This window comes from Scophthalmus maximus, chromosome 11, assembly GCF_022379125.1.
Source record: "Scophthalmus maximus strain ysfricsl-2021 chromosome 11, ASM2237912v1, whole genome shotgun sequence".
Classification (NCBI taxonomy): domain Eukaryota; kingdom Metazoa; phylum Chordata; class Actinopteri; order Pleuronectiformes; family Scophthalmidae; genus Scophthalmus; species Scophthalmus maximus.
Genome location: NC_061525.1, coordinates 17102152 through 17117742, shown reverse-complemented (window position 1 = coordinate 17117742; position 15591 = coordinate 17102152). Strand labels below are relative to the sequence as shown.

At 40.1% G+C, this 15591-nt stretch overlaps 1 protein-coding gene across 1 annotated transcript; it reads right to left on the bottom strand.

Annotated features, from left to right (window-relative positions):
- Window positions 1–584: 584 nt before the first annotated feature.
- Window positions 585–13683, bottom strand: cul3b (cullin 3b). The gene is made up of 16 exons (XM_035622710.2): window positions 13391–13683; window positions 11055–11252; window positions 8699–8812; window positions 8072–8232; window positions 7530–7644; window positions 6988–7216; window positions 6480–6625; window positions 5705–5881; window positions 5263–5433; window positions 4564–4671; window positions 3892–4016; window positions 3455–3551; window positions 2981–3115; window positions 2662–2848; window positions 2181–2326; window positions 585–1830 (listed from the first exon to the last, which is right to left on the bottom strand). Exons 1-16 carry the CDS (start codon window positions 13481–13483, stop codon window positions 1699–1701), a joined length of 2334 nt encoding a protein of 777 aa, XP_035478603.1. The 5' UTR covers window positions 13484–13683; the 3' UTR covers window positions 585–1698.
- Window positions 13684–15591: the final 1908 nt, after the last annotated feature.

Genomic DNA, 15591 nt, shown 5'->3' with positions numbered 1-15591 from the left:
GGAGTGAAACGTTTTTGAAAAATAAATTACCAGGTAGGTGAAATACACTCTTGAGAGATTCTTTTTTTTAAATAAAAACATCTTGGAATATTTCAATATCTCATGGCTATGACATTTTTTTCCCATGGCATCATATGATTTGTTTTTAATATTGAACACATTGGGACGACACAATAACAAAAGATTATGTTCAGTTTTTGTTGAAACAGTTTTAGAAAACACGTAGTTTGTGGCCCACGTTTTATTTCAAAACATTTGTCGGCTTGTTTTATACCAGAAAATAAATATTTGAAACATCTCTCAATATAATGCTTCCAAAAATGAACACAGTTACTGTAAATCCACAACTCTGAACTGTTTCAACAAAACTCAAAATCTAAGTGAAAATCTGAGTGACTTTCGTATGAAGTTTAAGTTGTAATTAAAAAAATATTACACTTAAATTACATAGTAATGAAGTCAACAATGTACTTCAGAGGCTTCCGACGTTCCCCTTTTGTACACTGGGATATTAACTGTGGCATGGCAATTTACATTAAGCTGTTTGCCAAGGCCTTAAAAAAACCAAAAAAAAACCCAACTCATTTATTTTAATTCTACATTTAATATGATGAAAACAAGGCCCTGTACAATCCACCTTAGCAGTGAGTACAATAATCTTTTTACAATTTGTACACATTAGAACACGGTGCTAAACTGGTTCCACCTGTTGACAATGCAGTCGAGAATGAAAAAATCCTCTTCGACACCTGCACCACAAGCAAACCTTCTATTCAAAGAGAGGAGAGACACTTTTTTTGGCCAATCACAGAGCAGGACCAAAGTGAAAAATGTTTCATGAAAGACCAAACAGCATTTATGGAGCTTCTGTGTGTGTGTGTGTGTGTCCTGATTGATCCATCAGATAAAAGCATGCTGTGAAGCTACAGCTCTTGATCTCTGTAACCACTAGTACAGACCTGGCCCAAAAAAAAAATAAAAACAAATATTGGAAATGGCATTAAATACTTCAGCTAGGTGAGGTGCACTTAATTCACATCAGAAATGAAAACAACCTTCCCAAAAAAAAAGTATTTGCAACATAAATCAAGCACTCTTCATTATTCCTCAAGTACTCAAAATGTATTTGCTGCTGTTGTAAACCAGGTCTGTACCAGTTAACACTTTGTCCTCTTCTTTAAATCTAAAATCCTCTGGAAGGAAAAGGCCAAGAGTTTCTCTTGACCTGTACAGCCATCATTGTGCCACAAAACACAAACATAACACACTGACATCAACATTTAAAGCCGGGGAGTGAATTCAATATTTTTCCTTTAGTCTCCATGTAGCCGCGTGTTTGCTCTAACACGTTGACGCTTGTTCCTCGAACAGCACGAAGCTAACTGCAAACAGGCTCACCGAATTCTCGCCAAAGGCCACAAGAAACATGGTTTTGTACAAAACTAGATCCCCTCCTTTCATTTCTCTCAGCAGAAGAAATCTAATATTGCTAGAAAACTCCCCCGATCTTATCCATGATTTAGTTTTTGTTTGTTTCTTTTTACACAATTTATGGAAGAAAAGTTATGCTTCCCAGTGTTTCCCAGAATCAATGATGAAAGCACTTCCAAGTTCATTCAAAAGCATTGCAGTCCACAAAAAAAACAAGGCTCTCAGTTTCTCTCAACTCGAAGTTAGCTTTCATTGAATCCACTTGTTTTATGCTACATAAGTGTACACTTTACGGTCCTCTGGTGTTCGTGCCAAATATTCCCTCTCAATGAGTCCTTCAATCCTTTTCTTGATGACTACTGGACTAGGGAGGAATCGTGCTCGCAACTGCTGTGTGACCTGCAGAGACACAAAACACGGTGATCCATATGTCAAAAGCGCTTCTCATATGCACTGCACAGTACTGTGGGCAGGTTGTGGACAAAGCTAATGTGTTGAATTCTTATTGCTTTAATTTTGGAAAGACTCCTTTCGCCCTTTTGCCGAGAACTAGCAGGGCTCACTTCTTGTTCACAACAACATTCGCCACTAGGGGGCTCACTAAGGCGAAGATAAAGAGCTGTGTGTTCTGAGATGATGTGAAAATGTGTGAACCAAATGCAACATACAATGGCATTTTACAGCTTCAGGCTTTATAATGCAGGTTAATTGTTCTTTGAAATTGACGGGATACATTTCGACTGACTCACCTCTGCTACTAGGACATTGTGCTGCATCTTCTTTCTAGACTTCATGATGCGAACAATGGCTGCTTCAATCTCGTGCTTCCTGTCATCGTCCACCTTCTGTCGTGTCTCTTTCCTCTCCGGGTCCGACTCCCCCTGTTTAGCAGCCACTGGAAGGTGCACAGAGAAGGGGGGAATGTAAATGCCACACACAAGGAGCAATTACACTAAAAACTAACATGGATTGTGCTCTGAATTACTCATGATGAAGTACAAGGTAAGAGTGTCAAACATTTTGTTAAATGTGCTGCAGTGCACAGTAATATGACATTACAGTGTTACTTCTCTTCAGTGCTGCAATATTCCACCATCTGATGAAAGTTTATCAGACAGTGTTAAGCAGACTGAGTTAAACATATGTTATATAGTATGATAATGTATAAGTATATAGGTAAAATGCAGCAGTAACAAAAAAAATAATGTTATTTAGTTTCGAAACTCCTACCTGTCTGGATCTTGACACGGTGCAGTTTGGAGGTAAACTGGTCATTGACTGTAAACGCGTGGCCATTCTCAATCTCCTTGGACTTGGGCTCCTTGGTGAGGACTCTCTGAGTGGGTTTCCCACATGCCAGCGACTGCAGCGCTCGCACCAGCTCCCTCTCTGGGATGTCCGTCTCCTGCTGGATTTCCTACAGGCGGGGAGATTAAGTTCAGGGCTTTAAGGATGCAAAGCAAGATGTTATCGTGTGAGGTCATCTACTATCATTTAAAAGGCTGTTGTTTGTGTTTTTGGAGCGTTTCGAGGCATTTGGAGTCTGTACCTCAAAGGTGGATTTGTCTCTGTTATTGAAAAGCATGAGAATGGTCATCTGGAAGGTGGAGACCTGCAGGATGTGCTTCCTGGTGTTGGAGCCCGTCACCTGGGCTCCTCCCACTCCGACCTCTGACCCATCCTCCTGTTGACATGTGGGAACAAATGACCACAATCTAAACACATGGTTTTCCCACGAGAAATATTGTTATCTGTGACTGAAAGTCCTTAAAACGCCAGATTTTGTTGTTGAGTTGCTTTGTCAATTAATTGTCATATGAGTTGTGTTTATTATTCTTTGTGCTAAAGTCAGTGTTTCCAACAATACATTGAAGTATCAATTAAACACTTCAAACAACACTGCTAAGAGAAATTTGCATGTTTGAACCTTCAAAAATTAAAAACTTCTTTATTGACAACGAATGAAAAACGCAGTCGCCTTGACACTATAGATTAAATAATATTCTTTACAGGTGGCACGTACCTTTTTGATGGGACCGTAGAAGGTGGCATTTAGATCCGCAGAGCCCATGTGGTGCTGCAGTGTGAGTTGTCTGCCGCTGTGCTTACCAAGATAAAACCTACAAGCAGTGTCGAGTCACTCTAGGTTAGTCTCTAAGAAAAGTCAATGTTGTGTGACAATTGATCCAATGTATGTGGTTGTACTTTCTGCAACAGGAAAAGCCCTTGACAACACAGCATGGCATCAAGGTATGACTGAATTTTATGATTTATATTTCTTGGAATAGACAATCTCACAATCTCCAAGAGCTGAAAAGTGTTGTTACTCTGCTCAGCTTCCACTTGTTACAAAACATAACGTGGCTTACTAAGACAGACATATCTGGACTGAAAAGTGCTGGAATAAAGCAAAGCACAAATATAAGCAATAAACCTCGTTATGTGTATTAACTGACCCACCTCCTAAAGACTTCAAATGCATGTCGCGGTGAGGGAGGGATATTGCACTTAGGTGTTGCTGATTGTGTTGGCCAGTATCCAGTGGTCAGGACTCTCACAGTGAGATCAACTCCTCCGAGTGACACCTGAAGTTAGAAAAACACAAGACTCACAGTCAGATTTCGGTCTATGCTGATATACTTATACCATTTTGTATCGCTATTTTAAGAAGAAGTTTAGAAAAACATAAAAAGGTAAAAGAACAGACTATTGACATATAATGTAAAACAGATCACTGTGAAACCTCATAACTAAATGAATAATCATTTTGATAAATTAGGGGAAAAAAGGTTAAATGATCTTTTAAAAAGGTGATTTCCGTATAGGCTGTGCCAAAAACATTCATCATCACTCCAAGTTCAAAGGTGCTAAACATGAATTGCCATTCAGCAAATTACAAGCAGATACAATAACAGACTATTCCAGTCTAATTGAAGTGACGAAAAGCCATGTGACAGCACGGCAATTAGCACCATGTATTCCACAGTTACAGATAGTTAGGTGCATAATTGTTTTCATGTATCTGGGCAACGCAGCAACGCTCAGTCATTCAAGCAGTCATGTAATGACAACAGATCGCAAGTGGGTTCTTTATTTTGACAGGATGAGATGTGGCGTGTGGCGTCTCCTCACCCCGGTCGTCTGTAGATGTTGTCTAAACTCATCCATGGTGGTGTTAGAGATGCTCATGTCCCGGAACATGCCCTCCAGTTTAGAGGTGAACTGACAGCCGCACTCGGTCTGAGCGATGAAGACCAGAAAACATTAGTCAATTTGAAACAGTGGCACGTGGATACAGCCTGATTCCTATAAAGCTGCTCTACGACACGCTGAAGTCTGAACATTTTCCTGAAATGTGAGAACGCAAATGTTGCTGCATATTTTCCTGCCAACCCCTAGTAAAACGGAGTGAGCCCATGTGAGAAAACAGCAGGAAAATCTCGCAGGGAGCAGGTGGGCGTGTTGATGACTGTAAACAAAGACACTGGTTTCCGCAGTTGTCTTGAGTCCTGCGTGCTCTACCCAGATGTAACAGAATGTTACAGAGATTTTCCTGCTGGTCTGACAACCTCCTGCTGCGTTCGTCATATGTGAAAGGCAATCTCCGGCAAATGTCCGGACCCAATTTTCCGGAGCTCATGTCTGCAAACAGCTATTTATCCTCCATCTAAACTTAAGTAAACTTTAAATCCTAACTGGATTAAATCATATGAGCTAGATAACCACTCTTTCACGCCTAGACGTTTTTTCATTCAATGAAAGTCTTGAGCTAAAATGTAATTTTTTTTACCTCACAGAATCTGACTTGGTTATATCGAAACTCCTGCTCACCTTGAGTTTTGAGATCATGTTTTTCTCAGAATCATCAGATACGCTCTTGTTGGTGAGCAGCCTACGGGCCAGGTGCTGCTTGTAGTACCTCTCAAACACGTCCTTCTCCTGCATGAAGCGGAAAAGCACCATGGCCTTGTCCAGTATAGACTCCACTTCCTGCTCTGTTAACTGGATTAAATAGATAAAAAGCGCGACACATGGCCAGGTTACATTCATCGTAACAGCTGAATACACAGCAGGTGAGGACAGTCACTCTATAATACACCACATCAATAAAATATGTTAATTACCAGCTAATGGCATTAATATACAACTTTATCAAAATGACAGAATTTCTCATCTCTCGCCAAAGTAATAATGGCATTTCTTTGTTTAAGTGATAAGTGTAGCAACGGTGGCATCTGTCAAAAAATAAGAGGAGGTCCAATCGAGGGCTCACCCCTTTTACGCCTTTTTTCAGTTTGTCATCAATGAAGAGCGAGAGGTACTCAGGCGAGCGAGAGTTGAGGTTAAGGAAGTACTCAAAGTCGCCAGCGATAGTTTGCTTGAAGAGCCGATCATTATTGAAGGACTCCTGGAGGAAACGGTCGAAACGGGACTTCAGGTCCAGCAAACCCTGCGGGGAATGGGGACAAGGAGACAGTGATGAGGAGGGATGATACAGCAACAGCTTGCATTAGCAGTAGCTTGACACAGCGATTAAAGCTCCAACAGTGGCTGCTGTGGAGGAGAGCCGATCGAATAAAAAGAAACACGGAGGCTGCTGTGGGGTAGATCAAAGTAACAGCAGATATGTAGGAGTGAAACTGCGAACCACAGAAACTACTACACTACACGAGAGCTTCAAAAGTACCGAACATGAATTCTCTCAAATACAGTGCCTTCTCTCCATTCGCTTTAATGACCTCCCATGTTGTTCAGCACAGCGCAACAACAAAGTGCGGTTGAGGCCACCATCGTGGATTGTGGCCACAATCTCAGGGGGTCTTGCTGGGAAGTTAATGGAAGTGCATAATGGTCAAGGCTTGGCATGCAGTGGTATGCTAATGCCTGCTTAGCTACTAGAAATTACTCCTTGATCTCCAACAAGGCTAGATGTTAGGACCAATGTCTTTTTCCCAAAAACACAGAATTTCAAATTATTTTCCTGCTTTTTTTTGTAATAATACAATATACGTGCACTGCAAGGCCTCCTGACAACCGAGCATCCTCACCTGGATGTAGTCCACAGGGTTCTTTCCCTCTCCCTCTTCCGACACGAGAGCCTTGCCCTGCTCCCGCAGATATGAGCTCATACATTCACACATGGTCTTCAGTCCATTGGGAACCCTGCTGAACAGCTTGTACATGCACGCTAAGTCTGTAGAAACACACACCAGAAATCTATTTCTACCAGCTGAATATGGCCGCTCAGCTGAGATCTGCTTGGAGAAGGAGGTTTATATGCACGTGTGAGTGAACTGAGTTCTTCTTACCAATGTGACAACGTTTTCAGAAAATCTAATAATTCCTATATTCGTCATATTTCATAGTTTGTGACATAGGATAGGGGAACTCATCCAGTAAAACATACGACTTTTACAAGTGACAGTTACAAGCTGTATTAAAGAGTTGTGGGGAGTCCCATTTCTGTTTTAGTGAGTGAAATCTAAACATTCACTGCAAATTTTCGCGGATAAATTATATTTTAAATGTGTAAGTTGCATACGAGGGAGCGCTTACCGTCTGTTTTGCCGTTCTTGAGCATGTGGACCAGGCCTGAGTTCTCCATCTCCACAATGGTCTTCATGTGTTTGGAGATAAGTTCCCTTTCCACCACCTTGACAATAGGCTCCTCTGTGGATTTATCCAGACAGTGCATCACCCGCTCAATCTCCTCATTAATCCTGGCTTCCACCTTCTTTATGTACACACTGGCACTGTTTTCAGCAAGGAACTTTTGGCTCTCCATCTAAGTCGAACAAACAAAACAAAAACACTTTTAAGCTGTTCAGGAGAGAAATGCTTCTCAGAAACCTGTGCATTTTTTGTGTAAATAGAGGATCATACTTCTATCAAAAACAAGTTCTAAAATGGAATCCATAAATTGTAGCGACTTTACATGCAGCTCTAAGAATTTACAAAAGTTAAAAAAAAAAAAAAAATCATCTATACTGACACAGTATTTGATTTAAATAGGGAAGGGAATAGAGAGGGAAGATGTGGCCAAGGCAAAATAAATGATAAACAACAAACAGTCAGGGGAATTGAGTTGTCTCGCAAACCTGGAAAAATTCTGCAGACATTTCTAAGAACGGTGCTTCAAAGTCTTCTTCGTAAACAGATCTCCCCTCAAGGCCGAGGATCATTAACATTTGGCAGGCGTTTCTAATGGCCCCCCTGGAGGTGAGGAGAAACAGACAAAATGTTGAAGGGGCCGTCAGTAATGCCAAAGACAAACAAAGAGGCTTCAAAATCAAATACAAAGGCCACAATGAAGAACACTTCTGGGTGATTATGTCAGGATAGGTAGGTTGGCCAACAAAAATTTGATTATTTATCAATTGGAAAAAAAGCAGTTGTGCAGTTGTAATTGCAGCAAATCTACAACTCTTTTACTGTTCATGCTGAAAGCATGCTGTCCACCTGTGGTGACACATGATGACTTATCATTACCCAAATCCTTTGATTATGGGTTGTGTGAATATTAATTTAATATTCCTCTAAGTTTATGGGTAAGGGAAATTAAAATACAATTTTCAACATGAACAGAGGCAAATTAATTAGGCAGTCACGCAATCAGTCCTGTGTTTGAAACTTTGTCTACCTGTCCACCACCTCTCCCTTCCTCTCGCGAGCGATCATGTCCAGCAGTGTCTGTCGGAGGTGATCTCTGATGCAGCCGTAGCGAACCACCTGATCCCTGAAGATGATAAGACCCAGGTTGTAGACATTCTCTACATTGTTCTGCTGTACGTATACCCGGTCCTGGAGGACAAACACGAAGAGGGGAGCGTTATCATTAGACATCAAGCATTTTTTCCCTCATTGTATCATAAATGTCTTCTATCTTTTTGTGTTTGTGTCAGCATTTCCTTGTGTACAACATGATTATAAGGTTCAGTGTTATTTCAGTGTTACTTCCTCACCCGGCCTTCCACTTTCATATATCTTGATTATATATTAAATAAAAACAGATATTGCTCGATTGTTACAGCTTGAGTGATAATTCTGAAGAAATTTTGCCGTTCGTTATTCAATGTTGATTAATTTTCAAATACACACAGTATCTGTTTATGAGGTAATATTATGCAAATTCGACATTATATTAACAGTGTTTTTCCACACGATGGGCACCAGAAGACTGCCACCTGCCTGCATGTTGTTTAACTTTTGATGCCATTTTCGTAAATGTGTTAGAGAATGAGAATCTTGGGAAACACCAGCTACTCACCATATACATCAGGATGTCTCTGATCATCACCATCGCTGTCTGATGGTCATTCCAGGCCTGATTTAGGGTTTGGAGGAAGTTATTGTTTAGGGAGTTGAGGACATCTTCTCTTACCTTTGGGTGAAACAGACAAACACACATGAGAATTGGGTAGGGCATCTTACAGAGCAGTTCTGCAATGTAAGTTCCAACAAAATGCATGACGACAAAGAAAAAACTTGAAAACCTTTTGCTTTACAGAAAAAAAATATCTCATAAATCAAGCTGACTCTGTATTAGTCAGGCACACCACAGCTTGATAATAGTCACACTGCAGTGTGACTCAGCACTGTAAACCAAAGTCTCTGTAGAGTAAGACTCTTACGGGCATACTGACTTTTCTTTTTTTCTCTCGTTCTCAACAGAGATGATGAATGATCATCCGCATTCCAATGTTACATGGGATCAACCCTCACAGGCTCACAAACTTCTTCTTTTTTCCCACACCAAACACTGAATGTTCCAAGTGAAAGATTGAAGCAAACCCATAAATCTGAACTTGCCTTTAAATCGGAGACTAATCGTGCAAACTCATAATAGATTAGTTAGAAAAGTAACTGTTGCTCGTTCACGTTAAACAATGCATATATCAAGAGTAAAATGTATATATTAAACAACTGTTAAATGAATTACTTATTAATGATAAAATGTTGTTAGAATGATGTGATTCACTATTTATAATCATAATCGACAAGTGTGTTTTCATTTGTTGGTTTTTGACGAGATACACAGAGGACGGTGTGTACTGATGATGGTAGAAAAATTTGATAATTTAGTAGAACAGTTTGGCGCTGCTTGAACAGACATTCATGGAGTCAAGTAGAATTTTAAGCTTTGTTGCCTCATTTTTTTGGGGCTTCAAAATTCCCAATCTGTCCTGTCTGCTGGTCAGTGCTGGTCAGCAAACTGAGCTGAGACTTTAAACTCAGTGTTCAGAGAAATGTCACATCTCCCAAACCCTTCTGTCAGTAATTCTTAACGGAAGAAATCACTAGGCCAAACATAAAACTGACTGAGGAGTAGAATGACTGCTGCATGGTCATAATGCTTAATACGTTATAGTAAGATCTAACAGTCGAGATGCAGAAGAAAATTGTGATATTTAAGATTATATCAAAACTTAAGTCTGGTTGATCTGTTTGTAGATTTTTAAGCCACTGTCTGTCTATGAAAGTAATGTTTGGATAATTATTAGCAAAAAAAACACAGATCTTTCTCTTCTATGATCTGTTCTTTGTTGACAGTCCCTCACTGACAATTTACCAAGCCTGTCAAGTTGAGAATGAGCATTTAATTAAGATGTGAAACCATCTGGCCGATTCACAACAGCATCCCGTTGAAATATTGCTCATTGGGTATCTGCACACTGAAAGCTACACGGCAATAATTCAACGAGGCGTTCACTTTGAGAAAACTGTGTTCTGTGAAGGCATCAGTCAAAAAAACATACACACTCCTGTAACACAAGAGGCACAAGCTGTGTGAAAGAGAAACCATGTACAGCTGAAAACCCAGAATGAAACCACCACTCAAGGACCCCATAGAGAAACCAAGGGCCAGACACTGACTTGAGAAATTTGTCAAAAGGAGGTCTGAGTGATCCCTAAAATAGTTTTACAAATCCCCTCTCATCAAGACTTGAGTAAAAACCTCTGAAATTGTATTCCCTAGCTCTTTTAATTTCATTAACACTCACTCATCGTCCCACAGCTGCTCACGAATGGAAATAACTCATATTGGTTTTGTTTTGCAAGGAGGACACGCCAGCCAAATGATAATATGAATCTAAACATGAAACTTGACAGATTCATGCTGTTAGGGACCTAGAGGGCTACTGAAGAGGCTTTCAAGGCGTTATCTTAAATTTAGATCCAAAATTCAATCAATAGGTCTGATTAAATTTGGAATGATCAGTGATTAAAATCATTACTTTGATTGGAGAGGGTCATCTCAGGTAAAATGTAAACTCAGATCAATTTAAAATAGCTATAATTTCAGTGTTTCTAGGCACGTACACCTAGACCACACAAAAACAGAGGCATAAATCAAATGTTTTAATTCATTAATTCTGCCATCAATTGATTTTGACTGTCTGGAAAATTAACCAAGCTTCAATGGTGCACCCTTTTGACTCTTAACTGAAAAAATTAAACTAATTAGCAAGTTAAAGATACTGTGATATTTTCAAAATACTAAGTGCATCTCCGTTTAAGAAATACTAACGTGTGTACTACAGGGTGTGTAATCCCAGCTGGTCCTGCCAAAGTGTACTTAAGGTTCTGCAACCGTGTGATCCCGTAATCTGCGTTCGTCTTACTTTGTTTATGAGGTGTTCGGTGACGACCTCCCGCAGGCCCGTGTACAGCTTCTCTCCGTGTTTGTGGAGCACCATTGTGTAGGCGTTCCTGTAGAGCTCCTCAAAGCTCAGGCCACTATTATTCTTCCTCTGTATCTCCTGGATGGCATTCTTCAGAAGGTCCCAGATATTGTTGACGTACTTCTCATCCATTGTCATCTGCAAAAGGCAGCCAATAACAGAGTGAATAAAATGACCATTACTTATGGTTATTTGAAGCAACATTTAGAACCAAGGATCTTTTTCCTAAACAAAGCGTCCCGATGCAAAACACTCTCCAACCTCTGAGCAGTTGTTTTTTTTTTGTCGCATATATGGGCCAGGTTTAAGATGCAGAAATGTTTTTCTATTTTATTACAAAAACATCAAATGAAAGTTAATGAGAATGAGCCACTATCAGGGGACCGTGTTATACCTGAGATAATGGCAACACTCCTACCACCTCTAATAAACTTCAATTCACATATCGGTGATCTATGGGGCTAGTCTGAATTTTTTAAATTTTGAGGTGACACCCCCCCTTTATCAAAGCATGTGATACAGGATTTTTACTAAAACCTAAAAGAAAGGCCTGGAACAATCAGTCAGGACAAAAACATCCAAAAGTCCTGATTTGACAGCTACGTTCGCAGCTCCAACGGGAGCTGTTATCAGCTTATTTGAACCCAGAAACAGGAGACAGATGTTGAATTTGATATAACATAGCAAAAAACACAGTGTTTTCCACCAAGTACTACACCTTTATACTGATGGCAGAAAGGTAACAAGTTAGAGTTTTATTTTCATTCAAACACTGTGTTCTGGGATAAGGAATATTTTAATCTCTTTGGAAATTCTGAGATAGTTTGACATCTGTGGTAGGTCCTTGCAGTATCTCTGTTGTAAGATTGGTTAATTTTGATTAGGACGAATCATGTCTTCTTCTACACTTGCTCTCAGGTATACCTTTGACATCTTCACCTAAATACAAACAAACTTGTTAAATTATTGGGATAGTGGTAAAGGCCGACTATCCCAGAAAGGTTAAAGGTCAGTTGTTCATTTTCTGACACGTTCTACTGAAGTGTGTTTGAGGAAGACAAGACTGATTCTTCATGCAGATGAATGGTGAGCGCAGGAGAGGGGATATTTTTTTTTGGAGTTCTGCACAATAGTGTGACGGGGGGAATCATTATGATTACAAATCTCAAAAGCAATTCTCTTCAGCATTCCCATGGGCTTCCTAATAGCCAAAGACATGTCAGCCACAGGAGGAAACGTCATGTGTGACACCCGTAGTTAGGTGGCGGAACAGTGTGCGGCTCCTTCTCACACCGACAAGCCCCGACACATGCATGTCAAGAGGCTGCGCTGACGGAGCAAGTGTCTGTCTATCAGGACTGGGTCACACACACCAGGCTCACAGATATGAATATCTTCTCTGTATTTGCATAAGCAAAGTAAGAGGCCACTGTCACTGGTCACACAAGTGGAGATCAGAAGGTTCCTCAGACGGGATGTAGATCATGTACATGTCAGCCACACTTATCAAGTCACACACCAGCAGAAAGGTCCTTCTCCTGCAGAATGAGGTCAGTTCATAAATTAGGTCTTCCAACGCCTTGCAGACAAAGGGAGTGTCAGGTAGACGAGGAGGCGAATCTTGCATCACAATTTCACCACGGACTTATAACAAACAACAACAATAACAGGACTTCGAATCAACACGGGCAGGGTCATCGATGAAACCCCCCCCCCAAACAACTAGGCTAGCAGGCTTGTTGTTTTTTTTTGTTAGCATTCCATTTACAGCTGGGGCAACGCTGCCCCCTTGTTCTCGCGTGCATTGGGACATCTAGCAAAACACCTCGCGGCAGCAAAAGTGTGTCCGAGTGGGGAGCTCGGAGCCCGGCGACATGTGATGCATGTGATCAAAGAAAAGGACAAAACGCAGCAGTCATAGAAAACAACAAGTGTCAAGAGTCGGGGCTAACGCTAGCATCGGCTAACGTCGACAGATATCCAACCTGCACGCTAAAGGGGTTCCGGGGGGCGCGTGAGGCTTGTGCGCGTGAAACACAATGAAAGTGATTCTTAAAACTTAACAGAGAAACAGTTCAATTCAAAGCGAGGGGGCGGGCGGGGGGGGGGGGGGGGGCGACGGGCGACATTTGACGGCTGCACTTTGTTTACGTGTAGACAAGTCGCCTCTGCTGCTCAGCTGGTTAGCCTGCTAGCATGTAGCCAGTGGCCTAGACCACGGTGGTCGAGTGCCCGCCTGGCCGGCAGGCAGAGCACCGACCGCGGCGTGCACTTACAGGAAAGGCCCGTATCCTCATCTTGGTGTCCTTCTTGGTGCCGCCTTTGCTGAGATTGGACATGGTTGCCTCGTTCGCGGGCCCTGTGTTCATGAAAGAGTTCTCCGGGGGGGGCGGCGGGCTGACTGCTGGATTGTGGAGCAGCCGACGAGCTTTCACTCGACCTCGTAGCTCCGCGTCCCGGCACCGCAAGTTTATTGTTGACAACCGAGCCAGCCGAGTCCCCGATACTTCTTCATGCAGCAATGGCGGAGCACCTGCGGTTCCCACAGTGCGCAGAGCTCGCGCACTCCAACTCGCGCGAGAAATCAACGACGGAACTCGAACTCCACAACTTTAAAAACAAAACAAAAAAAGTATACTTTTTTGGGGGCATTAAGACCTTAAATTAAAAGTTTCTCTTTTTAAACAAGCTTTCAACTAATGTTGTACTTTTTCTTCTACAGGTGTTCCTTTTCTTTTTAAACCTATTTTTTTCTTTTCATATTTATTTTTATCTTGTTTTCACTCTGTAGCACTTTGAGATTGCTTTTAGCAATGAAAAGTGCCTTTATAAATACAATTTATAATAATAATAATAATAATAATTATTATTATTATTATTATTATTATTTTTTATACCTAACCAAACATTCAAGGCACATAAGGATACATTAAACAAGTGTCAAAAAATATCAAATAAATCATATGCAATTAAATAATGATAAAATCATATAACAATAATATAAACAATAATGAAAAGTAGATTCCCTGAGCGCATATGAAATATTTGAGGTATAATGCACGTGCATCAAATGATGGGAATACGCAGGTGTGGCTCTGTATTGCTCTGCCAAATGTACACTTTTCAAAATGTGACTAAACTGACAAAAACTGTGAAGACCTTATGCGTTTATTGTGACGACTTTTTTTTCTTCTTTTTTTGGCATTAAGACATAATATTTACCCTAACAAAACATTCAAGGCACCTAAGGATACATTTATAACAGTTTGTGTGTGTGTGTGTGTGTGTGTGTGTGTGTGTGTGTGTGTGTGTATGGTCGTACTTTTGTGTTTTTTTCTTGTTTCTGTTGATTGTCTTGTTGTGTTGATGCTTGTACTGTGTTCTTATTTCTATTGATGATTTGTTTTATAATAATAATAATAATAATAAATTTCATTTATAGAATACTTTTCATTGCTAAAAGCAATCTCAAATATGTATGCTGTTTTTAATGTAAAGCATTTTGGGTTTTCTTGTAATGAAAGGTGCTATATGAATAAAATTGACATTGACATTGACATTAAACAAGTGTCAAAAAATAACAAATAAATAATATGCAAAATTAATAATGATAAAATAATATAATAATAACTAAAATAATCATGAAAAGTAGATTCCCTGAGCACATAAGAGGTCATAGAGGTCAGTCTTCAGATATTTTCAAAGAATCATAAGCTCTGAGGAGCAATTTGGCCTGTTTCCTTTTCATGAGCTTTAAGGCACTCATGTCATTTTCAACAAGGTCCCTTTTAAAAACAGAGAAAAGTGGTTTCATTTTCATCCATTTGGATTTATGGATAAAGAATTTTGCTTGTAGAATCAGATTATTCAATATAGAGTCACTCTCAAAGTCCATTATGTTGACTCCAAAGACAATGTTCTCTCTTGTGAGAGCATTGGACAGAAGAATCTTGGTCGACAACCAGCCGAGTAAGTTTATATATATATATATATGTGTGCTGCTTTTCTTTGTACTTGTCATGAATGCTTTTAAAGTGTTAATCTATCGATCCATCTATCATTTAATCAGCTGATGAAGTGGTATGAAGTGGTTTTACAAGAAAATACTCAAATACATATGTCAAAATTGTACTTAAGTAGACTAATTGAGTAGATGTACTTGGATACGTTCGACATCTAACCTCAGTAGCTCTATAATAACAGGTCAGCAGTGAGTTGTGACATTAGAGTGTTCATCTAATCAATGTGTATTTTCTTGTTCTTTCTGAGGCTGTTAAGTACTTTTCAGTGATGGAACAGGGTCTTTTATTTAACTTTACTTATTAAAGTACTTTTGGTGGAAATGCAGCTTTATACTGGAGCCAGAGCCTGAAAGAGGCACAAAATGACTGCACACAGTCATATTGTGTCTTTTTGTGATCGTTGTTTGTGTCTTTATGTCTCACATGAGCTCTATGAGTTTCAAACAAGAAACAAT